Source organism: Pithys albifrons, chromosome 4 (assembly GCF_047495875.1).
Source record: "Pithys albifrons albifrons isolate INPA30051 chromosome 4, PitAlb_v1, whole genome shotgun sequence".
Taxonomy (NCBI): Eukaryota; Metazoa; Chordata; class Aves; order Passeriformes; family Thamnophilidae; genus Pithys; species Pithys albifrons.
In genome coordinates this window covers 44,524,878-44,550,997 of record NC_092461.1, presented here as the reverse complement: position 1 = coordinate 44,550,997, position 26,120 = coordinate 44,524,878, and the positions used below count along the sequence as shown (strand labels likewise).

The following is a 26,120-nucleotide window of genomic DNA, read 5'->3' as shown; positions in this document are numbered from 1 at the left end:
ATATTGGAGTCAGATGGTATTGGCTCTGTTGGACATGGGGGGAGTTTCCACCACCTTCACACAGATGTCACCCTTGTACTCACCCTGCTACACAAACTCAATACTGTTCCCTGGTCAAGGGTAGGCCCAAATTGATAAGAAACAAGTAACTAGTTATTTGGAATAAATTCTGATTTGGCAACTTAGACAAAGACCCACCAACATTTTTGTGTTCTTATTCTTTCTCACCCATACTCTCTGTAAGGAAGCCTTTAGCTAACAGGCTACCTTGAAGAATATTATTATATGGATCAAAAGTTTTAAGTATCTCAAATAAAACTTCTTGAAACTGGAAGGAGTTATGTGTATCTAAGTTACAGGGAAAGAATTTTTTTCTAAAATTTTAATTTCATTCTCCACAGAATATTTAAAAATTAATTCAAAGAAAGTGTTTCCATAGGTGAAAAAAATGCACAATATCACAGTTGCAAGGGAGACATTAATTTTGTTAGCCATTGTTCTCTAGCAGCTGTCTATTTTAATGGAATTGAGATGATGCAAAAATACGCAATATCTAACAATGAAATATTTAAATATATTTTAGAAGACAAATAAAATGCCTATGGTTTCAACAACATAAATTTCATTCAGTGTGTATTGCTTTATATTTTATCTAGATTTATATATAAAAAAATAAAATTTGGCTAATACCAGAAATAGATGGTCTAGGCAATATGTCAATTTTATGGAAAAGTCTACATCTCTCTTACATTTTAGGAAAATATAAGAAATACTTTTAAATACTCAAGAATACAGTATCAATAAGAAAGAAGTGAGGTGAGATATTTTGTTTTAAAAGAAGTAATAATATCATATTTCGAATTTTTGAGTGACAACAGAGTATTTTAGGTACCCTACTACTTTGTATGAACACAACATTGGCAGGTCAAATATTAGAACACTACACAAAGATATTCTTAGAAGTGCAGTCTTACCCAGATGGAACAGAGTCGAAATATTTGGGCTTTTGTTTTATCATGCTTTACATTAAGTACATTTTCCTAACAAAATCTGAAACACTCTCAAAACACCTTTGCATTAAGAAACATCTTCATCTTACCAATAAAAAAATTGCATAATGTAAAAAAAAAAAAAAACACGTGATTTTTATTCAGATTACACCAATTGTTCTCTGAATAAAGGTTCTAAGCACATATTTTATGACAACCATTATTTTTTATCACTTTCCAGCTTATCCACCAAAAATATACTGGTTAATTCAAAACTAATCAACATTTCAAGTTCAATTTATCTAATACTTTGCTGGGTTTTTGTTTTGTTTTGGATATTTTGTTTAGTTGGTTGGGTTTTTTCTGTCATAACCAACCTCTCCAAATATATAAGAAGAAAAATTGTCTTCTTGTTTCGCAACAACAGCTATATTCAGCTAGCAATGGGGAAGAGAGGACACAGAGTTAATGTCTTTGCCTGGGACAGTGTCAAATATATACTGTCCATCCTCAGCTGCTCTTACCTGGAGAGTGCTCTAAGCACATCTTTCATAGACTGTTCTGGGAAGGAAGTATTAACACTTCATCTATACTATTTAACTAGCATTTTAACAATTGTTTTAACCTTTCAGACTAGAGTATGTATTGAAATAACATATGCCAAAGCATCCTAGAGAAAAATTCTGGTTTTCTGATAATTAAATAGTTTAGTAGAAGTGACCAACAGCAAAATAAGTGGAACATTCCAACTAAAGTACACTAGTGGCAAGCATTGGAAAACTCTTACATGTTCAGATATTCTTAGAAGATTTAACTCTGAACTTCCATGTGCTGGATATCCCACAATGACTGCTATTTCTTTCACCAATTAATGTCTCAATATCCAACTTTTAACTTAGGCAAAAGGGAACATTTCACTAGATCTTATTTAATTTCTTTTGTTGTTGTTGTTGAGAAAAAGTGGGGGAAACTATTTCCTCAAACTAATAATTTTCCATTCATTTCACTTCTAAAATGTAAAAAATTCCTTAATTCAGCTCAAGATACCAAACATCAAAATAATCAACAAGACATCTTGAAGGGCATCTATGCAATGTTTTCCCACTACTTAAATGAAAATGGCCTATCAAGATTTTCTTACAGAAAAGACTTGGTATAACCAAAATATTATAACGACTGACTGGAAGACTATGGAAAATTAGCACTTCATAAAGAATTCCAAGTCTTGTCTCATAGATAATGCCAACATATCTACTTGATGTATATTCTGGCTCATTGTTCTACTTCGAACAAAAAAGTAGGGATATTTTGTTACACAGCAGATGTGCAGAAGCAGAAATCTTTGAGGGTGTTTTTAAAATCAATAGGTGTAATAGTCACATAAAAAACCAAAGTTTCTAAGAAATTATTTTGCAATAATACTTATCCAGATAAACTGATAAGTTTTAGCAATTTTATAAATTATATTTTTTTTTTCCAGAAGACGAAAGATAAAGAGGCTGGATTTAGTTTTAGATTAGCTATAGTCTAAGGGGATATAAAGCATTACCACTCTAAATCTAATCAACAAATTGTTGCTAATTAAGCTTTCCAAATCTGTTTTTCCTAACATATGGGGGGATACTTTTCCATAACTGAACACATCAGTCTAATTTAGGGAATATAAATGACAAGCTAAAAAAAAGAATATACTCTCAATCTGCTTCTCTACATGAGCAATTATTAAATCAGCATTGTAAATCTTTATGTTTTGTAAACAGATAATGGAAATTTCCATATATAAAGTAATCTTTTTATGTAATTTGAATTTTGCCAAAGCCTTTTGCAGAACAAAAAATTAAATATTTTTTGAGGCTCATGACTGAATACATAAAATACATTCAAGAAAGATCAAATGCGTATTTAGCTATTCAAGTGATTCATAATATCTGTATGTCACTGGTGTTACCTCGCTAATTATTGTAATTTTTTATTTAAAAACTATTTCATCTGACAGCTAGTTCAAAAGTTTCAGTTAAAGAGCTTGAAAAACTCAATGGCATTTAAGTAATATTCTAATACAGGTAATTAACTATGTAGGTGGCAGTATGAATTAAATCAAATTATAAAACACTATTTGCTAAAGCTTAGAATTAGTGTACAGACTTCTACTACATCTTAAAGTAGTAAAAAATATAAAATCATAAGCATCAGCTATAGAAACCAAGGCAGATGTTTTCAATACAATGCAATGCAATTATCTCATTTGGGATATTTTCTTATTATAAAATCAAAAATAATTTAGTTTATTTGGTCTATGCTACGTTTGGAGGAGGTTAATATCAAAAGTAAAACCACAAGACACTACTGACTTTAATGTGTCTGGACAATACCCTGTTGCACCATCTGTTGTTCAAATGCCTCTGTCTGTTCTCCAGAACCCCCATAATGAGCCAGTTAAGAGCTTGAGATGAATTTGATCTTGAAATCAGCTACCTACTATTTTATTTTTTGGCTTTGTTCTACAACATCTACATAATGCTTCTACATTGAGATTAAGAATTGCAGAAATCAGATTAGCAAAACTATTGTTACTACTGCTAAGTCAACAAACAAACAAACAAACAAACAAGCAGTTAGAAATACTCCTTAAAGGTAGTATATTTGGACTAAATCAAAAGTCAAAAAGTACTGTAACTACTCAGATCTTGTGTCTCACAGATTAGGACGGAAATTTCTAGGTAAGTGCATCACCAAAAACACTCATACAAATTATTTATGGCTGTGTACAGTTCTATATACAGGAACTCTTCCAGAGAGAATCTGTGGCCAACAGGTGTGGCCAACACTAATTCCCCCTAGGTCTGTCCTTAAAGGCCGCTATGCTATTCGTTTTCTGCCATTATGAAACTCTTTGTTGTAGGCTTCACCAATCCTTACCAGAACAACAATTCATTCCATTCTACAATAGTAAGATTTCAATGAGGTGATGCTAAAGATTCATCTTGATGCTAAATCTTTTGGAATGTATTTGAAAATCATTTTGCAGCTGAAATAAGTATATCTATATTTATATCATGGTAACAATCCCTACTGTGTTTGGGGTTTTTTGTATTTTCAGCAAAACTACCTATTGACAAAAGGAAAAATGACAAAAAGTTGTACTTCACATTTCATCTTCTTTCTTTTTTTTTGCCACATTAATATTACAATATTTGACTTACCCTATTGTAGGTGGATCAGAACCTTCTACTTCCAAATAATCATATTTCTCTTCCATTTGGAAATCTGTAAATATGAGCGAGATAGTATCACCAGGCTCTGCCACAATGGTCCATGTGCAATCTGCATTATTATGATACTCATTAGGAAAGTTGGGGCTCGAGATGATTCCACTGGATCCTCTCATAGTTCCTCCACAAGCATCCTCAGCTGTTAAAAAAATCAAATAATTATAAATATCATTAAAATCACCCTTTATAAAAGGTATACTTTCTTGCTGAGGATAGAAATTTATTACCTTTTAGGTTAACAAGTACTTAAGATTTTTTAACGTTTGACTTGGAATGCAGCTGCAAACTTGGGCTGTTAAAGAAGTAATTGTTTCAGATTCTTTGAGAGGTATATATATATTTCTATGCCTAATAACTCAAAAATTGTTTTTGAAGACCTTATGGTAATTTTTTTCTTTGAGAAAATAAAATTGATCAGAAATACAGTGCTATTACTTTCAAAAATGGAAATACTTTTCAAATACCTTACATAGAAATACTATATTGCATAGCTTATTCACTTTATTATTCAAATGTTTGAAGCATGCTTGAAAAGCAATTCTTTTTTCTGCTTAATTAGAGAGCTAACATGAATAAAACTTCCTCTAGAGTCTGCAAACCCAGTCAATACTGATGAAAAATTAATGAGAAGGATAGAAAAAAATCCTTTAAGGAGTATACCATTACAGAACAAAAACTTTAAAGAATTCTGACACACATAATGGCTCAGTTCTCACAGAAAGAAAAAAAAAATCATGACTGTAAGAAACTTCTTAATTGCAGCAGTTCAGGAGTTTAAAATACTAGGTTTTGTCTCTTAAAAGTTCTGCTAAATTATGCCATGGCCAGATAGAAAAAAACCCAAATAAATAAAAACATATCTTAGGTTTAATCATACTATTTAGCCAATGGTATTTGAATCCACTAACTACAACAAAACTGGGAAATCTCATCACATTGCAAGTTTGGTTCCTTTACTGTGAAATTAATAAAAAATATAAAAAGGTAAGAATTGTAATAATACTGTTTTCTTGCATTAAAGACATTGAGAAAAACAGTTTTAAATTGCTAGTTCACAGTAGTAAAATGTCCATTAAAAGAATGGGTAAATACTTGTTCAGTGATTTAGAAGGACCTGTAAATTGATTTTTAAATATTGATTGGAACATGTTTTATCAAGTACTGATCTAATAGGGAATAGGAGTTAATGAAAATGTATTAATCTGTATGTTGGGTATAAAGATGCTTTAAGGACGTAGTTTAGGTTGTATGTCTACGTTCTCAGACTCAAAACACACTATAAACACTGTAATCAAAATGTAGTAACAAAACAGAAGTTAAGCACATAAATGCATTGAAAGAATTATGTGTGTCCCTGTCCTTTATATTTCCAGTTATCCAGATACCAAATATGAAGAAAAATATTCACAGGACTAGTGAGAAGACAACACTTCAGTTAAGACTTGATAGAATCTGACATTTTTTGCTCAATTACAAATACATAGCTAATACTGATATTTTTTTAAAAAAATCTACTTTTAAAATTAAATGCTACATATTTTTAAATTAAATGTATTTTGTCATATAGTGGGAAATTTTATTCAACAACAATCTTGCAAACGTGATATGAAGGCATAAATGCAAAAAATACACATACGGCCAAGATGTCACTTCTCCCAGCATAATTCTCTGATCTTAAACATATGCTGAAAGGGGATGATTTTTCAAAGTGATATGTAAGTGAGGACTTGGCATAGAAAAGCTTTTTGAGGTATTATGAATTCAAATTAAGATCTATGTTTGAATATGCATAAGGGATCTTATGCAGAGGGAGTATCACTGATATTATGATGAGTGATGATGATGAAAGTAATGGTTTGGGGTTTGTTTGTTTTTTCTTTTTATGGGCATAGATTGCTTTTGTTTATGTACATAGATACCTGCAGCATCTCTCTCAATCTCTTTTTTTTTTTCCCCAGTGATATGGCTAAATGCCCATAAAAACCAATGTGAAATGTTTAGATGTTCAAATAATTCCTGGTGAAAATTAGTTTCATAAAATTTTATGTTTTATTTTCTTCCTGATTTGCTGTTCACTGATAATTTTTCATAATAAATTTTGAAAATATATTTCTCTAGTTAAGTCTTTCTTAATTTTCTAATTATTCTTGTAGATTTTGGTGATATTCACAATTGTGTTACATAGATATTGAACTGCAAATTTCAGTAAGATAAATGATCAAAGACAGGTCATATTATCACTGGTTAATAGACCATGCAAATTCATGGATTTCACTGAGAATTCAATGAGATTGCATGCTAGATCAAGCTTTAATCTGGATTTCATCATCTTATCTATCTAGATATTTATAGTGAACTGAACAGTTAAGTGCTTAACTCATCAGAGAGTAATAGACATCTGATATCTATTCTTTAAAATACTGCAAGAAAAAAGAGTACAGCAACTTTCCAAGTTTAAACAATAATCTTTAATATAGACAACAGAAGTTCTGAGGAAGCTGAGCCCATTTTGAAGAAAACTATCATGAAAAGCTGAGAGGAACTACAGTAATTCCTCTGTAGCTTGATCTTAGCCACACAAGCTCTATGAAATTCTTGGCATACACTTCACTTTGTAGTTCAGGTACAATCCCAGACATACTGTTGTCTGCTCTTTCAAATATTAGACATTCTTATTTCAGATAAATTATCTGAGCAATCTAAAGTCACCAGCACTCTAACACCACTTTTTAATTATTACTCTTAAATATACACATTAATAACTACCTTCCATGTGAGAATCACGAAAACCATCCATTCTCTAAGAAAATCCAATGCTCTTCAAAAGAATTTGATATAACAACACAATTTACTCGTTCCATTAGCGTGCAGAAAAACAAGGTTACCTGTTTCTACATAGCAAACACACACATACATATGTGTGTCTTCACAAACTCTAACCGTGTATAGATTTATATTTGAGGCTCAACTGCTGCCTTAAATATTGTTATCTAACGTCTAAGAATTCTGATGGGCAACTGAAGAAAACAGGGACCTTATAAATGTCATCCTCTACTTCATCATCCCATTTTTATCATACACTAAAAATAAATTAACTCTATAATTGCATAAAATAATTATGTGGAAAAATGCTAAGTATTTTAGATGTTTCTAAATAGAAAGTATTGCTTTTTATATCTTAATGAAAAAGCTCATGATTATTTGATGCAATAAAAGAGATGGGAAACTGAAATTAGTTATGCAGATAATAATTCTTGATGTTTTTTTCCAAAATCAAAACCTTGTAATCTGAATTCTGACAGGAAAAAAAAAAAGTTTTGTTATAAAATTCTACCACTCTTTTCTAAATAAGACTTTTAAGCATTTACGTTCATACTCATGATAAAGGGTAAAGAAAATGAGATTATCTTCTCCAGACAGTAACTTGGCAAAATAAAGCAAATATTGTCAGATAAAAAGGCAACACACTATCTTATCTATAACGTAATTTGCTACTTCAGAAAATTTGTTAGAGGTTAGCTCTAAACAAAAAATAAATAAATCTCATCTAACTAGGAGCCCCACTGCAGACTGTTTAGGGAAGTGCTGTTATCTTTTCAATGGACACTCCTTATGAATGTTTTCAAATATGCCTATAACAATTACAGAGAACTATATTATAGGTTATTTGTACATTGGGATTTTTTTTCAGATGAAGCTCAGAATTTGCTTGACTTAAATATTATTACTACAAATCATTTTAGGCTTAATATTTTCCCCTTTATAACTCTGTGTGTTTATACACTCAGATTGTTTTTATAGAGCACAGCATTCAAAAGCTGCTTCATGACACATTTTTGACTTAATTTTCCACAAGTCTGAATTTTCTCGTTTATCCATCAGCAACTTTCACAAATTTCCAATGTCACACTTGGACAAAGTTTAATCCAATGCTCTTAAATACAGTCTAGCTTGGCAATTTTCTGCGCATCCTATACTACTTTCATAAAAAGCAGCATAGATTTTGTTTCTTATTAAGCTTCTTCATTGCCTGTGCTACGGACAAGCAGCAGAATGGAAACTATATAGCCTGAAGTGGAAAGACCTTTAAAATTTAAACTTAGTTTTTAAGTCTGTAGTATAACAGTGTGATTATGAAACTTGCAAACAAACACAATTATAGATTACATACTGCCAAAAATACTTTTCAGAAGCTACATTGTCAATGTCAATTCCCTCAGCTCCCTCCTTTGCACAAACACACCTACTCCTTTTGTTTCCTGCCCAACTTTCTTGGACAACCTATATATGTCTTTCACAGGACTCTACCAGTGCCGACTGTTTTGTTATGGCTCTGGAATTTTAACAATATCATTGACCTATGACTGAATATGAATTTCCTATCTGTCTGCTTCCCATGCTACATGTGTTTGTGTACAGGCACTTGAGAGCTGTCTCTGGTCACCTCACTTGCTCAAAAAGACTGCAAGAAAATACCTCATCACTCTGTCCTGTGCATGCTCTGCCTGATCTTTTGTTCCTTGATTAACCTGCAAGCTTCAGTCACCAACCACAAAAACCCCAGTTTAAAGACCTTCTCACTAGGTTAGCAAGATCATGTCCTACTGAATAAAAACTAGCTCTCTAACTTAGCTTCACTAATGTAATGTTCAGAGTCAGAGAATAAAAGAATGGGGCCATATAGTATAGAGAACAGTGTATGCAATATAATGCATATTATATTTATTTTCATTTAATATGCTGATACATTCTAAAAAGTCCAAATATAATGAAAAATAGATATGGATATACATATAATATCTGAGAATGTTTACAGCTACAAATCTGCTGTAATAAAAAAAAGACAGCCTTTCCTTATAATTTACTCACAAGAATAACCTCACAGCTTTCAGAAATTGAAATATAAAGATTGCAAAACATCCATCAACAGAAAATCTTTAAGGATAGCTTTGCAGAAGATTTGTCATCAATGGCTTTATACATAAAGTTCATCAGCTTTTTGAGGAAAGGGGCATAAAGCATTTCTTAAGGACAAATGGAAGTCTTATTTGCTATGGCAGTTTGTAAAACTCTCAGATACTAAATTTCAAATAAACGAAGTGATGACTATAAATTGACATGGTTTACATCCTCAAATCTTTCACTTTGCCCTTGTGTACTTCATATAACTGTAAAATATTTACAGATTTGACAGCCAGCAAAAACCAAACCAAAATCAAATAAGGGCACAAAGGGGAGCACGGGAGATCACGTGCAGGTGAGGACACACTGAGGGATGAGGGACAAAGGGAAGCAGTGGGCACTGTCCCCTCACAGACCCACCATGGGCTGAAGCTGAGGTGTGGCAAGGGTGAGGGGAGTGGAGTGCACAAACCACACACCAGCAGGCAAAAGCCGAGCAAAGAGGTCTGTTCTCCAAATTTAAAAAAAACTTTTATCTTCTTATTTTCCACAAATCCTGAATCAGTATCTAAATGTGTGTGTTACCTGGCCACAAAGTGAATTTCAGTGAGTTTCTCAGAGTCACATTTGTCTTGCCCCAAGGAAATCTCATGTTGTGGATATGATTTAGGAAACCTGGGCTCTCCTGAAGGGTTACTGACAGGAAGAGTAACTGTTTTTCTAGTAAACAGTGCACAGAGGTCTCATTTACGAAGGAAGAATACATTTAAACATTATGAAAATCATGGCACATAAAGCCAATAGTTGGCATTTTTTACAAGGAGAAAAAGACCCAAAACAGTAAAAACAAACAAACAAAAAAAGGTGTGCAGTCTGCTGAACCCTTACCTATATATTTAGAAACCATCAGAAACTGTTTGGATAAAAATGTACGAAGGCAATTAATTGGTTTTTTTTTTAAATTTTCTGTTTTACCAGAGTAAGACTTGAAATCTGACGGATTAACTCACAAGCTTTTTTAACAAAAACAACCACCAGTGGATATATCAGATGTGCCTCTATTGCTGCCTTCCAGCAAGAGATTGAAATACATAATTTTGCATATAAAAATGAACTTTGGGGAGGGATTGATGCTTCTATTGCTTACAAACTAAGGTAATTTAAATAAAAATATTTGGACAGGCCTTGTATGAGCACAAGAGAAGAAATTACAGATTTATTGCTGATCAAACTGTTTCCTATTACTTTGTCAAACAAATAAAGCCAAGCAGCTCTGCAGTGTTAAGATATTAATTCAGATTTCATAAATCTCAAATCGGCTATTTTCTGTTTGAGACATGGGGGGACAGAAAACATAAAAGTAAATTCATTAAAAATGGAATACAGAGGAAAGCAGAAATTATTTTGGTGAATTATTCAAACAAAGAGAAAAAACCAGACAAAAAACCTGGAAGTAAATATTTCAATTCATCAATTTGAAATTTAACCATTTTTCTTTCTAATTATTTTTAATACTGACAAGAGCAAAGTTTTTTTACTATGGTTTTCAAATGTAATTTTGCCTTTAAAATTTGTCTTGTCTTCAAGCCAAGCATGACAAATGTGAGCTATGATAAATAACATGATATTTTAGATTTTAGAAATTATTAGGGTTTAGTAAAGGCTGATTTTTACACCTGTTTTTGCAATTTTGCCTCTGAACCACAAAGAAACTACTAATGCACCTGTAACTGAGTTACTATGCTAATGTATAAAATAAAAATGTGAAAATGGTGTGTTTTAACACAGCTGGCAGCTAAGCATCACACAGCCACTCGCTCTGAATGAGTACCTAGGTATTTAAAGTGGCACTTGTTTTATTTATCTGCTGATATTTTACTCTATAAAAGAAGTTTGTGTGTGTTCTGTGAAAACCATGTGTTGGGGTAGTCAAGAGGAAGGCTGAATCCTAGCCATGACACCCATGTCATCTGACAGTGCCTGGAGGGATGAACAATGGGCATTTTCCTTGGGATCAGTTTACAGCTCTCAGTTGGAAGGACCTTCTCAGGTGAAGAGTACAGCGGGGAGGTTGTGAAAGAGCCAACAAGGAAAATCCTTGCACAAATGAAGATTGTACTGGGTTTATGTGGTGAGGGTTTGGTATCAGAGGGCTGCAGGTGTGGCCTCTGTGAGAATAAGTGAGGGGCTGCCCCCATGTTTGATAAAGCCAGTTCCAGACTACTACAAAAGGCAACTGACTAAAACTGAGGTAATCAGTGCTACTTCTGTGGTAACATATTTAAGAAAGTAAAAAATGCCGTGCAGCAGCTGAGAGAGAGAGAGGAGTCAGAAAAATGAGAGATGTAGACCTGCAGACACCAAGTTAGTGAAGAAGAAGAGGGAGAAGGTGCTATAGGGCTCAGGAGCAGAAGCTTCCCTGTAGGCAGTGAAGAAGACCATGGTTATGCAGGTTATTTCTCTGGAGCTCGAGTTTGCTGGAAAGACTGTGGAACTTCCAGCCTGGGAGATTTTCAAAGGTGAGCTGCACAAGAACCTAAGAAAATATACCTGCCTTTAAAGTCAGATTTCAGAGGTATATTGAATTTGATAACCACCTGGGGTTCAAAAATAAATTCTCCTGTAATTTCTATGATAGCTTAGAAATAGGAAAGAAAAATAACAACCAAGCAAACTGAAAAAAAAACCCAAAACAACCAAACCTAGGAACATATACTGTCTGAATTAATGTATTACTTTTTAAACTTCCCTCCACATAATTTACACATAAGTAGAACACCTAGAGGAAGAAAAGGGGGAAAAATACTTCCCTTTATTTTGAACTATCTTGGTCTAATTCAAAGTTGCATTTTTTTTCTCAGAACACATTAGTGGATTTTAAGTTTTATAACATCCAATGGATGCAATGCACACACCCTTAGACATTTTTATCTTAGTTTTAAAAATGTTGCAATGAGACTACTTGAGTGTCTTTTTATGTAAACTACCATGCAAGCAACTCATATGAATTTTCTACATTACATTCAGCATAGCACCTTAGAGGCATAAGAGTCTGTCATAATTTTCATTCTCTAGTCCTTTGAACCTTCTGGCCTAATGACAACTGGATTACAAGGAATGTCCAGTTTAAAATAATTCACTTTTATGCAGTGAAGAAAAATGCAAATGTTCATCAAAATTTCCTTCTAAAATGTAAAATTCCATATGCTTATGTTTATAAAACAACTAAACAAGAGGATGTACCATAAAGCATCATGCAAAACAGGAAGCACAATTTTTGTGGCACATTTGTGATCTCTGTACTCCTGTAATGTTACATTTCCAAAAGAATTTGTCTTTTATTGCAGCACTAAATGCCTAAGGATGTTGACAATTTTCAAGATTCCAGAGTCAAGATTTTGGTAGTTGCTTAATTATGCAGAGACTTTAAAATTCAGCACTCCTGAATGTGAACTGTGACTACTGCTTCACCAGAAGAGAGGAGCAGGACTTACCCTCCACTGAAGACATTTTCTCAGCCAATTATCGACTGCTTTGGCAGCTCTGTTATCTTGTTTGCCAAAATTTATCAACCTTGAATTAAGTCTGCCTGCATTTGCAAAGTTCACAGACATGTTCAAATTTGGAAAACTAAAATCAGAACTCGATTTTACACCACAGAAGCATTTAGAAATGAGTTTCAGTGTTCTACTTGAGTGATGTACGAAGTTTTTCAAGTAGAAGTTGAATATATCACCTTCACTTTATCAAAGTTTTAAGGATGTCTCCAGTAACAATTTCATAGACAAACTGGTATGGGGCAGATGAAGAGTTGGTATGTATTGAAAATTGACTGAAACAGCTGGGCTCAAAGGGTGGTGAAATGCCCGAAGCAGCATGAAGTCCAGATAGAGACATCTGGAGCAGTATCCAGTGCTGCCTCCCAAGTATGAGAGAGATGGACAGAGAGAGTCCAGCAAAGAGCCGCAAATGACTGAGAGACTAGACCTCCATACATAAGGGGAGAATCTGAGGGAGCTGGGACTGTTCAACCTGTGGCAGAGAAGTTTCAAGGGAAATCTTATCAATACTCATAAATACTTGATGGAGGAGTAAAGAAGATTTAGTCAGGCTCTTCTCAGTGGTATGAAGTGAAGTAACAAGAGAAAAATTTGCACAAACTGAAAAAGAAGAAATACAGTTCAAACATTTTTTCCCACTGTAAGGTTGATTAAACATTCAAACAGGTTGTCCTGGAAGGCTGTGGGGTCACTATCCTTGCAGATTATCAAAACTCAACTGGACATGGCCCTGAGCACCCATTCCAAGTGGCCTTGTTTTGGGCAGGGAACTTGAACTAGATTATATTCTGAGCTGCTTTCCAGCCTCATCTAATGTCTGTTTCTGTGACTTTGTGACATGGGATTATTATGTCCTCACCTAGGCCAGGAGTTGAGTACAGTGCAGACGGTGGTGAGCCATGAAAACCAGGATACTGTAAAAAAGAATTGAGTGTAACAAGCTTTGGCACTGGCCAAAAATCAACAGCTGTCAGGAGAACAATACCAGAAAAGGGTGGAAAGGTGGAGAGTGTGGGTCATTGTGGACTGATCTGATTCTCTGTAAAGACTCTCATCTGTAGAGATCTGATGGAAATATTTTAATTCAGCCACACAAAATCACAGTAAAGTGCCCACAGTGGAACTGTTGTGTATTGAAGCCAAGTTCCCTGCATGAGCATCAGAAATGAGATTGGTTGGAGTGAGCATTGCCTTCCCTGGACATAACTGATACCCACTGTGGAGTGGTGATCACAGTGTATGTTAGTGTAAGCTAAAGGCTTCACCCTGACACATCTGTCTCTCTGATTTTCACTTAAAAGATTGAGCTCTGACAAGTACATTTTTCAGTATTCCTTTCCCCCTAAGAAAAATTGCAAAGTGAATACATACACATGCACACACACATTCTTTATACCAGTGCTTTTAGTCTCATAATCAAAAAAGTTACACACAATGGTTCTTTGAAGAGCCTTGCCTTTAGAGCCATTGAGGCCTACAATATATATCTTTCTTATTTCACACATCATTCACTCAACAGGTAGTAATGGCATCTTCTGAGCCATTCTGGTTTATGATGGAATCCAAAGCATTAAAGAAATACATCAAAAATCATAGATTTTTTCCTGGCAAATTACAATGCACGTATAGTAGTCAACCTAAAATCCCATGTTGGTGTCCATTTCACTGCTTCAAACTTAGAAAGCAATTGGATCATGGTCCAAATGTGCATTTTTTATTTTCAGCAGCTTGTTATCAGTTACTGAAAATTTCAAAAATTCATTTGAAAGGAGCAAGTATCTAGAGGGATATCAATCTCACAATTAAAACTCTGACGTCCTTGATGACAGAACTCATAGTAGACCTCCTTTCAAAAGACAGAAAGGAATTCTGAATTCTGAAAAAGCTTCTATTTATTGCCATATTCACCCTTTGCCCCCATATTCATCCTCTAGCAGAATATAGGAGCAAATAATGGGTAGGATTGGAAGGGACTTTAAGCATCATGTAGTTGCAACCCCACTGCTACAGGCAAGGACACCTTCAAAACAGAAGACACTGAACTGTTTTGTTTTATAAATCCTTGTGAAGTGTACTCTATCTTATCAGGTTTAAAATCTTTTCAGGGTATTAAAATAGCTGAATACATATTGTTGCTGTCAAAAGTGCTCTCATGATAGAAGTAATTAAAATCAGGATTTACAGTATCCTGCTAACATGTGTGATAACTCATCATTACTTATTTGTAGCATGTTGAAAATGAAATATCAGATTACAATGCTACTGAAGTGCATGGACGAAATAAATATCAAAAAGGAAGGAATACTGACATCCTGTAACCACAGCAGAGATCTATTATATGCATAAAGTGTGTTAATCATTATATAATTAATATTTGCTTACCTTGAACCCGAATACAAGTGCACTGAATCAGTGCAACCAATATAACATCATAACCACTAGTAAATGAGCAGTTTTGTAATGTTACAATGCCATACTGACATGCAATACACAAGCTTTTTTGAGAAGTAAGGGAGTGATGTGATCACCAAAGGGACAAAGATGTTTGTAGTTGTGCATAGGAAGCATCCATGTAAAAAAGTTGCAATGTAAGATAAGCACAAATAACTACAAATTACTGTCCTGAACATTACATGAGAATGACTGTCCAGGACACATTTTCAAGACTCCAACACTCTGATATATACATTTGGACATATTTATATATTCAGTTGTATCATTTCCCATCCAATACTTGATAGATCATAGTGTTTATTAAGATGACCGAATGCAATGTGTATTGATGGGTAGATTTGCAATTCCATCTGGGGTAGAGGCATTACATAGGATGCAATATTTTCACTTAGTAAAGGTATTTAGAGGTACATGAGGAAAAAAAACAAACAAAAAAGGTCAACAGACTAAATTTCTATCACAAGAATTTTAAAAGATAATTCTAAAATGAACCGGGCTTTAATATTATGCTGACACAGTGTGAATGCCATTTATATGCCTGGGCAACTTTAGTGAAGGAATAGCAAAGAAAATCAGCAAGAAAAGACAAATTGGCTGAGAAAAGCCATACAATTAATTGGCTGCCAAAGTATTTACATTGTGACAATTCTCAACACACATAGTATAATAATACCGTAATAAATGCGTAATGTGCTATTTCCATCATGATATCAGCGTAAAAGTTAGAATCAAAGAAAAACACATTTCTTACATTATAACACAGACTACTTGAAAGTTAAATAATTCAACAATAGCATAAATTATTGTTATATAAATTAAACATTATACTTAGGAGAAGATAGTGCATATCATTACTTGTATAGCAAAATGCCAAGAGAAGCCCCAGACTGCATTGTTGAAACTTGATGCTGAATTGATTATATAATCACTAAGAATTACAGTTTGGATTCTCCCCTCTCCAGCACATCTTGACTCTATAGCTGAACTTTTAGCAAATTTTGCAGTAGTGACATATTTTGAAAAAAAGTGCTAAAATTTCCATGAAAATTAGTAACTGGATAAATTATTACTTCCATTGCAGAATTTGCACACTGAAGAGTCAATGCAATCATACTATTAGGCAACGAAAATTCAGAGAAGTGAAAGCACCAGAAAGCCAATAAATATTTGTGTTGCAGCCAACCTCCACCAAAGAAAATAAAGGTATTCACCTTAGTTTTTTTCTTTGCTTGTTTTTGAAGGAATAGATCAGAGGCTGAATATAACTAAGCAATTTTCTTATTTTATATATTAAATGTTGAAAAGAAAATTGATACTTTTGACTATTAATTACATTTTTCACATACTCTAAACCAAAATTGTTTCTATAAGTGATTATATTTCTCTCTGTCTACAAAAATCTCAGTTCAATGGGGGTTTGTAAGAATCACAGAATCATAGAATGGTTAGGGGTTGAAAGGACCTTAAAGATAATCTAATTCCAACCACCCTGCCATGGGCAGGGACACCTTTCACTAGACCAGGTTACTCAGAGTTCCATCCATCCCGGCCTTGACCACCTCTGGGGATGGGCAATCTCTCTGGGTAACCTATTCCAGTGCCTCATCATGATCACAGTAAGTAATTTCTTCCTAGTATCTAATCTAAATCTACCCTTCTTCAGCTTCATACCATCCTCCCCTTGTCCTATCACTACATATCCCTGTGAAAAGTCTCTCTCTAGCTTTCTTGTAGGCTCACTTTAGGTACTGAGGGCCTAGTATAATTACTACTATTTTTCAAACCATGTTCCACTTGCTTCCTACCCTATTCACTAATGCTGAAATTCCCTATACGTCTGCAGAAATTGTTAAAAATTAAGATCAAAAAGTTACACTTTTAAAATATTAGAATTTGTTAAAAATCAAAAGTGCAGTTCTCAGCCTGTGGTATACAATTTCAAAAAATATGAGTGAAGTAAATTATCTTAAAAATGACTAGAATACAGCCACATATAGAAAATAACTCCATTATAGTGTTTTTATAAATATATATTTATGTACTTAAATAATTAAAATTGTATATAATATGTGTAAATAATATACTCTGTACTGATATCTTTATGAATGTCATGAAATACACAGCCTAAAAATGTGTAAGACTATCTTTTTTTAGCAAATATATAATATTCATTGACAATGTGGCAGATTTATAAAGTTTATCTTTTTGGATTTTTCTTTTTACCTTTTTGAGAAAATTCTATAGTCTTTGTACAAGAGCTTTACACACCTCTGATGCAATTAGATGACTTGCCATTCATTTTGTTAATTTGCAAACAAGATAATTTTCATGTTTTTCTTCTTGGCACAGTGAAAATATTTATTTGAATTTGGCCAAGGGAAATGTACCATTTTGGGCAGAACACACTGCAGTGGTTACAGATAAATGAAAAGCAGAATCCTTTATATATGATCATATATTGTTTCACAAGGAAAGAAAAAAAAAGAAATATATATTATATATGGCTCACATTAAAAATTTTGGTTTGGTTTTGTTGTTGTTTCTTTTTAAACAGATTCGTATCCATGCAAGGAAACATGCAATTCGCTGTTGCCCTGGAAAAATTTGTTTCCAGTTGTAGATATATTTATATCCTTTTGTGCACCTTTTCTATTCCCCCAGCTTTGACCTTCTCATTGGGTCCTTTAACAATACTCTATAATAACTGTATTTTCCTTATGTATTATTTTATCTTCTGTCCCATTTTTCACTTGTGGGGATTTTTTTTCCTTTAACAGTGTCAAAATTTTCTGTTCCAATTCTCAGAGTCTTCTAGCCTGCTGTATCTTATCTTGTCTCATGTCTCTTCTTATTCATAGCCTGGTACTTTGAGATAGGTTATTCCAGCAATTTCTTTCACTTTGCATTTTCAAGACCCACTTAACATATGGAACTGGAAATCTCACCTAACTTTTCATATACATACACATTAGACTTCTGTATTTGAGCTAGTAACCTTAGGGTCCTTTCACAGTCATTTATGATAAGAAAAACACTTTCATGATACACCATATTAAAAGTCTAATAAGAGTGTAAAGGGTTTGAGTGGAAAGGTTTTTTTAGCAGGGTGGCTACAGGAGTAGCTTCTGTGAGAAGCTGCTGGAAGCTTTCCCCATGTTCAACAAACCCAATGCCAGATGGCTCCAAGATGGACCTGCTGAGTCCATCAGTGATAGTGGTAGTCCCTCTGGGATAACATTTTGAGAAAGGAATAAAAACTGCAACTTTAGCTGGACAGAGGAGTGAGAACATGAGGGAAACAGCTCTGCAAACACCAAGATCAGTGAAGAAGGGGGGAAAGGTGTTTCAGACAACGCAGAAGAGATTCCCATGCAATTTGGGATGAAGACTGTGGTGAGGCAGGTTGTCCCATTTCAGCTCATGGAAATCCATGATGGAGCAGATAACTGGTTACCTGCAGCCTGAGAAGGACCTCAAGCTGAAACAAGTTGGTGCATTCGAAGGTGACTCTGACCCCTATGGGAAGCCTGTGCTAGAACTGACTCCTGTCAGGACTCGTGGCGCCATGGAGAGAGGAGCCCACACTGGAGCAGAGTTGCTGGTAGGACTTGTGTCTCCATGAGGGACCCACGCTGAAGCAGTCAGTTCCTGAAGGACTGACTCCTGTGGAAGAGACCCATAGTGGACCAGTTTCTGAAGACCATGTGAATGACTCAGTTTGGAGACGATTGTGGAGGATCGTCTCCCATGGGAGGGATCTCACAACTGAAGCAAAGGAAGAGTGTGAGGAGTCCTCACTATGAGGAGGAAGGAGTTGCAGAAACAACATGTGATGAACTGACCTCAACACCCACTCCCTGTCACTTCTGCACTATTTTGGTGGAGGAGGTAGAGAAAATCATGGGTAAAGTTAAGAATGGGAAGAAAGGAAGGGTGAGGGGAAGATGTCTTAGTATTTGATTTTATTTCTCATTATTCTAATCAGATTTCATTGATAATAAACTGACTTCAACAAGTCAAGTCTGTCTTGTCAGTGACAGTAATTCTGAGTGATCTATCTGTCCTTATTTGGACTTCTTTATTGAAAATGGTTAGAGGAATCCTTCACGTTGTCTCTATTCCAAATCCAGCTCGAATTTGTAACTTCGCTGAAGTTGATTTTATGGGAAGTTTTTTAACTTTGGTCATCTAACAGTATTCCTAATTCATAAAAATTTTTAGAAATGCCATCAAATTAATTAATGGTTTTAATGTTAATTAGCCATAGGGTAGGAAAATGAACTATCATGTGAAGAAAAGGCCATATAAGAAATGGAAAAGAAAACCCCTCAGTCTCACTTAAACTCTTTATTTTTCATAAATCCCAGAACAGAATATGATGCTTGTATTACTAAGATGACATATCTTCATTTCCATTACAAAGACAGATTTAACAATATATCTACTGCTGTCCTGTTGAATGAATCTTTCATTAGAACGTTTTCCCAGATAAACAATGTTTTTTTGCAAGTATGATTTCTCTGCAGTTGTCATCAAACATCTCAATAGCATATACATAGCTCAGAGCTGAGCAGAAATACTAAAATGTAAACATTTCAGTCCAAGAAAAAAATGCTACTAATACTTTAAGAATTACAGAAAGTCAGATACGGAGCAAACAAGTTAGGAAACTGACACAGGTCACATATCATGTTGTTCTTACCTTTTTTTTTCATTAGCCTACTAGAAAAAATAAGCATGACATGAAAATATAAGTCTTGAACACATTTCCTCCTTCACTCTCAGTAAACAAATAATCATCTCCCCTTAATGTAAAACTGCCTTAAATTCGGACAGTAGCACAAGGTCCACAGAATTTCAGAGCTTATTATGGAAAGCAATATATTCTATTTAATAGAGGGATTAAATCCTTCCATTTATTGAACCATTTGAAACTAAATGCTTATGAACAACACAAACTAGCCAAAAAAGAAGCAGGGAGAGAAACTGGAGAGAGACAGGACTTTTTGGCTTTAATAGGCTTCTTGTTTCCATGGAAACCCTGACAGGGTGCTGGATAGAATACTCCAGGGAACTGGTGATCACATAATGCTTCCTAATTGTTTAGCAACAACTTATTTTATGTTTCAAGTACACCTCTTCACTTACATCATACTTATATTCCCAAAGAGGGACACAGGAAAAATCCTATAATGAAAAGGAAAGCAATAAAACGTGCAACTGCACTACACAAAAGGACAAGGTAATGGTTTTGGTTGACTTACACCAATTCTACTGTTCCACATTTTAAATATATATATATATAAAGATAGTAAAAATAATATAGGTAGAAAGCAATCCAAGTTTTTAGAAGCAATAGATACACAATGTTCCAAGTGATCCTGTAATAAACTTCATAAATCTACTCCAGCTGAATTGAACCCAGCCATCTGACACATTTGGTGTCAAGACAATCTATGCAAACAGTGCAGCATTTTTTATAGAAGCTCAGTGAGAATACTCTCATTTTTATGCATTTATCTGAACATTTAGTAGAAGACATAATCTGCATAATCACATATGCATGTACAAAATGTTAGATTTGCTTCCTGTATAAAAACATCCCATCATACACAGTGAACCCAAAATTGCTGTCAGTGAATGTGAGTCCTGAAACACAGCACGTCAGCTCTTCAGGCACTTGCAAATAGATGTCTGATGACTATGTCTTAAGACAGGACTGTCCTGAGTTCCTGTCTTTCTTTGGGGCATGATGTGCTTCAGTCTTTTTCTTAGATGGACTTTCATACTTGTCCTCATTAGCCACCTCTGGAAAACAGTTTTTGTGTGCTCCTCATTGTCAGATTCCACATAAGGCTTCAGTTTGCACAGGCCTACTTTGCTTGTCAAATATTTATTTACTTTGAATACTGTTGATTGTTATCTGAGTTTTTAATCTATTGTGTTACAAAATAAATTTCACCCATGGTTTCCAGCCTCTTGGGCAGGTGCTGTTATGAGACCTTGATAATTATGTGTTGACTGTTTACCTACCTGCTAGAAGTGTCTGTGACTTAATCAGTTCATTTATCTTCATTTGCTATTTGGGTTTGCTTCGATTTTGATATGAAAATGAAACAGTAATTTAGCAGCATGAAATCTTTGGAGGTAGCTATGACAAATGTGATGAACAGTTATCTTCAGAGCTCCCTAAATAAATAGATGATGCAGAGAGGAACAAATGTATTTTTGTTCCAGAATTCCATATTATTTCCTCAATTTAAAAGTTGTATGACAGACATCATTAACTTAATGAAGTTTTTTATGTGCAACATTGCAATGCTTGTATTTATATCTTCACTTTTTACATATTTTTCAATAAATTTATGTAATATTGATCATCTAACTGAAAGCTCTTATTTAACACAGATATCTGAACATTGGCCAGAAATAAGTGTGCTCTCTTAACTTTCTATGAGTTGTGGATAAATGTCAGGTTATTGTTCAAGTGTCTCTATTGATGGCAAAGCTCTTTGATAGCAACATCTTGATGTGGACCATAGATCTTTCAGACTGTTATGCAGCTGATTGTACACCAATTAAGAAAAAAAATCCTATCTTTAGAAAGATTGAAAGAGTGAAATATTGAGGATGATGGAAAAGGAAGCTTTTAGTGTAAATATTTGTGCGCATTTAGAAAATCTCTCAATTGGACCTTTTATGTGCTACCCTTGCCAGGAAACGGCTGAAGTGCACCAGAATCTACCAAGCTCGCCAGCTACTCTTCTGACATTGTGCAGCTTATAAATTAATTTTTTCTGGGGCTGGAGGGCTACAAAATCACTATTGTCTGTAAACCATTTCCATAGTGCTGGCACAAAGTGGATAATGTGCCGTGTTGGAATTTTTGTCAGAGAAAACTATGTGGCTAATAGCAAGATCATTATAGCATCCTTGTTCAAAATGGCAGGTAGTCTTGCAAACAAATATAATCCAAAGATAATTGCAATTAGGATGGTTGTAAGTCCATATGCAATAGGGAAAACAAGCAGAATTAACATGCAGAGTCAGGCTTAGCACTTCAGGATACATGACACATTTGTCTGGCTCTTCTATGCACATATGAACCTTAAGTCAAGCATTATCTAAGGCTGTAGTTGGTGAGCAGAGGTAGTATTGATTATGGAGAAACAAGACATGTAAACACCAATGTGTTAGACATATTGAAGAAGATATTGCAAACCCAGATTAACCTGTACCTTTTCCAGTAAACAGAGCTTGGAAAAACTGTAAAATAACTTCCCTCAGTGACCAAACTTAGAAATGATATCTGCAATCTTAAGAACTTGATTAATGCTGTTGAGGAAACAGTTTGTAAATCAACATTAACGTATGAAACTTAAAGAAATACTTTTGCATTTCCTGTGGATACCTCTAGAGTTAAGAGAAGTAGAAATTTGACAGAATGAATGCCTTAAAACTACGGTTCTGAGAGACATTCATGGGCAGATGCATATCATCCTGGATTTGCATATATTTTTCCAGAATCATCTTAGGAATTCTGTAAAAGGTAGGATGAAAAACAGGGACCATGGATTCAACATACGAAATTAGTATAGATTCATACCAAAAGGGAAGTCAGGTTGGTCAGGTTGTGGGCTTCCTATATAGTCTTCCATTAGCAAAGTAGCATATATATTAACCTTCCCGGTAGTACAGTATCACTGTAGCAGCATAATTATTTGAATACTTAGTCTTGTCCACTTTTATTTTCTTTTTTTCTGTTACCATCACTATTCAATTTATTGGAACTTGTGTAAGAGTGACTGGAAAAGTCCTTGGTGGAAAATGACATGGGGCTGTTGGTCTCCAGTGGATGAACATGATCAAGCAATGTGCCCAGGTGGCCAAGAAGGCCAATGGCATCCTGCTTTGTGTCAGAAACTGTGTGGCCAGCAGGAACGGAGCAGTGACCATCCCCCTGTAACTGACCCTCGTGAAGCTGCAACTCAAATCCTGTCCCAGTTCTGGGTGCCTCACTAAAAGAGGTACTGAAGTGAGTCCAGACAAGGGCAATGGAGCTGGTGAAGGGCCTCGAGCACAAGTCCTGTGAGAGCAGCTAAGAGAGCTGGGGGTGTTAAGTCTTGAGAAAAGGAGGCTTAGGGGAGACCTTATTGTTCTCTACAATACCTGAAAGGAGATTGTAGTGAGGTGGGTGTTAGTCTCATCTCCCAAGTAAGAATTGACAGAGGAAATGGCCACAATTTGCCAGGACAGGTTTAGATCAGCTATCAGGAAAAAAATCTTTATGGGAGGGATTGTGAAGCATTGGAATAAGCTTACCAGGTAGGTGGTAGAGGGACACAGACAGCAAGGCTTTACAATAACTATGTACTAATAGAAAAATTTTTTCCTGGATAAATCAGAAGAATAAATCTCTGTTATAAATACTGTGTCACTGCACTGAGGCAAAGAAAAACATGTTCTACTGAGTAATCTTTCCTTACCATCTCAGCACATCCCTGTTATATGAGCATTTCACCTTACACTGTTTTTAACAGCTGTATATGCTGCAGGTTTTTAAAGTTAGATAATGTCCTGGCAGCTTATGTACTATTTAAAATACATTTGATAAATAATGATACGGAAAGTGTTATCAGTCAAAACTAAAGTGGATCAACAGGAAGGCTGGCATGGCAAGAGCATGAATAGTCCCTTACATAGCTATATACAAATGCTTTAAGGAGAGTCACAAGAAGAAAAATCAGATATCAGGTTCAGGCACATGCACATGCTGCTTTTAACATTAGCAGAACACTGAACATACCAGCTAAGCTTAATGTTAAGCAATAATATAGTCATTGGATAGCCTGACTCCTACAAAAAACTCTAAACACCCAGTAACAATGTCATGTGGTTCAACAAATGATCTAAAATATGGAAATCATATTCTAAAAATTTATTATTACATTTTTACAATGTAAATTCATTAAACATCACTAATCTAATTAGTTCAAATTATAATTTCATCTTGTATAAGCAAAAAGCAAAATCATTCAGTGTTCAAGGTTTTTGATATGACCTTCCTTAAAAGAAAAAAAAAAAGGCATGAAAATGTAGAAAAGATTTGGATAAACAATACATTCCTGCTACAGTTCTTAGATGCTGAGGTACATGAAACCTATGTCCTGAGTTTCATTTTAGCTTTTATATCATCAGAATAGTGTGGTGGTTTAAAGGTAAACCAGCAGGAGAAATGAATGCAACACAAAAGAGATTATAAGTCAGAGTTACAATTTAATAACAATATTACAATAAATGCAATGGTACAAAGAGAAAAATTGGTTTTAACCCACAAAACCCCAGAAGTATAACCGAGCACCCAGGGGCACAAGCACAAAGAGGTTTGTTAGCCCCTGTGCTGAACCCTATGTGGTTCCCCCAAGTCCAAAGTAAAAGTCCAAAGTGGAAAACCTGTTGGTGCAGCTGACAGTTGCTGTCTGGTGGAGAGTGGTGGTCTCCTCCTGTTGAGGTTTTGGTCCTCCTCTCAATCCAACAAGTGACCCCTGAGGTCTTCTTACCCCAAGATATGTACCCTCAGGTCCGGATGGGAGCACCCAGTACCTCCCCCAGGGCAGGGAGTCACACAATGGGTGATCTAACTCTGTGAGTCATCGGGTATTTTGGAATGTTGATGGCCCATTAGCAGACACGCCCCCTCAGGCTGGGTGTGCAGGTGCTAATGACTCCCTGGAGGGGAGTTATCACTGCTTTTATCTCACAGGTGTCTTTCACACCCAGTTCACAATCTGAGGGGTCAGGTGTGCCCTGGGCAGCTCCTGCAAATGGTCCATTGTTCTTGGAAAATGAATAGAGGGGGTAGAATACATACCTTTGACCACCCTCACACAGAGATAAACTGGTCCCACCTGCTGAACTAGGACAAATAGATACTAAAATCAAGGTCTCTGCAAGGAAATTACTTGCTTGGTTAAATTTTGCAGGAATCTAAATACATACATTTACACACTACATTGCTTAAATGCAATATGGTAGTTATTATGTCCAGAAACAAGTGACTAGGGATGTAGGGGAATAGAGGGATAGAAATAACTTGTTTCTAAAGTCTTATACACCTGTACTTCTAGGATTTTTTTTTTAACAGATAGGTTCATCACGGAAAAACAACTGAAAACTATTCTAAACTTCTCAAAGTCTAGAATCTCAGTTTTAGATGCAGTTTCTTTATTCTTACATAAGATGAATGAGTTGAATTTTCATTCTGAAATATTTGAAGTTTAGTCCAAGAAGGATGGAGTGCACACTGATCTCTTTGATAATCACAAATCTTTAAATAACAGTGGGAAATTATTACATTTGTGAACAGGAACACCAGGTTTATCAAGGCTTTTTGGACAAATAGAAAAATGTATCACTATTGGAAATGAAATTTAGAAAAAGAATGTAAAAATCATTAAGACAGTTGATGTTTTTTCTCTGTTTTGCCAATGAACAATGTATAATGTTGTGTGCAATCAGCTGTATCAGTATGTGAATTTGAGGGGGACTTCTTTTTGATTTTAATATAAGAGAATTACCCTTAGCAGAGAGGAGTAAATGCCTTTTAGTTGGTACCTACAGAAATAAAAAGAACCAAATGAAAGTAATGCAGTAGTGACCCACATGTTTCAAAAAAAATCTAAAAATATTTTTCATCTAATTATAAGGCGATTTGAAAGTAAAATTAAACATGGTTTACTGTGTCAACAATACGTGACTGAAATATCCAGCCATTCTTCCAGACATCCCTAGATGAAATAGGATCAAAAGGGGACAAACTAGCTCTATCGATATATGATTCGCAGAAGGAAGACTAAGTGAAAGAAAGCAGGAGCATGTCTGCCATATGGTGAATTTATTTTTTGTTTCTTTGATTAAAGTTGAGTGCTTTACTATTTACAAAA

General features: G+C 34.8%; 1 protein-coding gene across 1 annotated transcript in view; it reads right to left on the bottom strand.

The window, feature by feature from the left end:
* The window catches only part of CSMD3 (CUB and Sushi multiple domains 3), a 602,810-nt gene that overhangs the window by 422,614 nt on the left and 154,076 nt on the right, over nt 1-26,120 (bottom strand). The window contains exon 5 of the mRNA XM_071553967.1: nt 4,193-4,400. Within this exon, the coding sequence (XP_071410068.1) occupies nt 4,193-4,400 (208 nt within the window). The remainder of the gene's footprint in view (nt 1-4,192; nt 4,401-26,120) is intronic.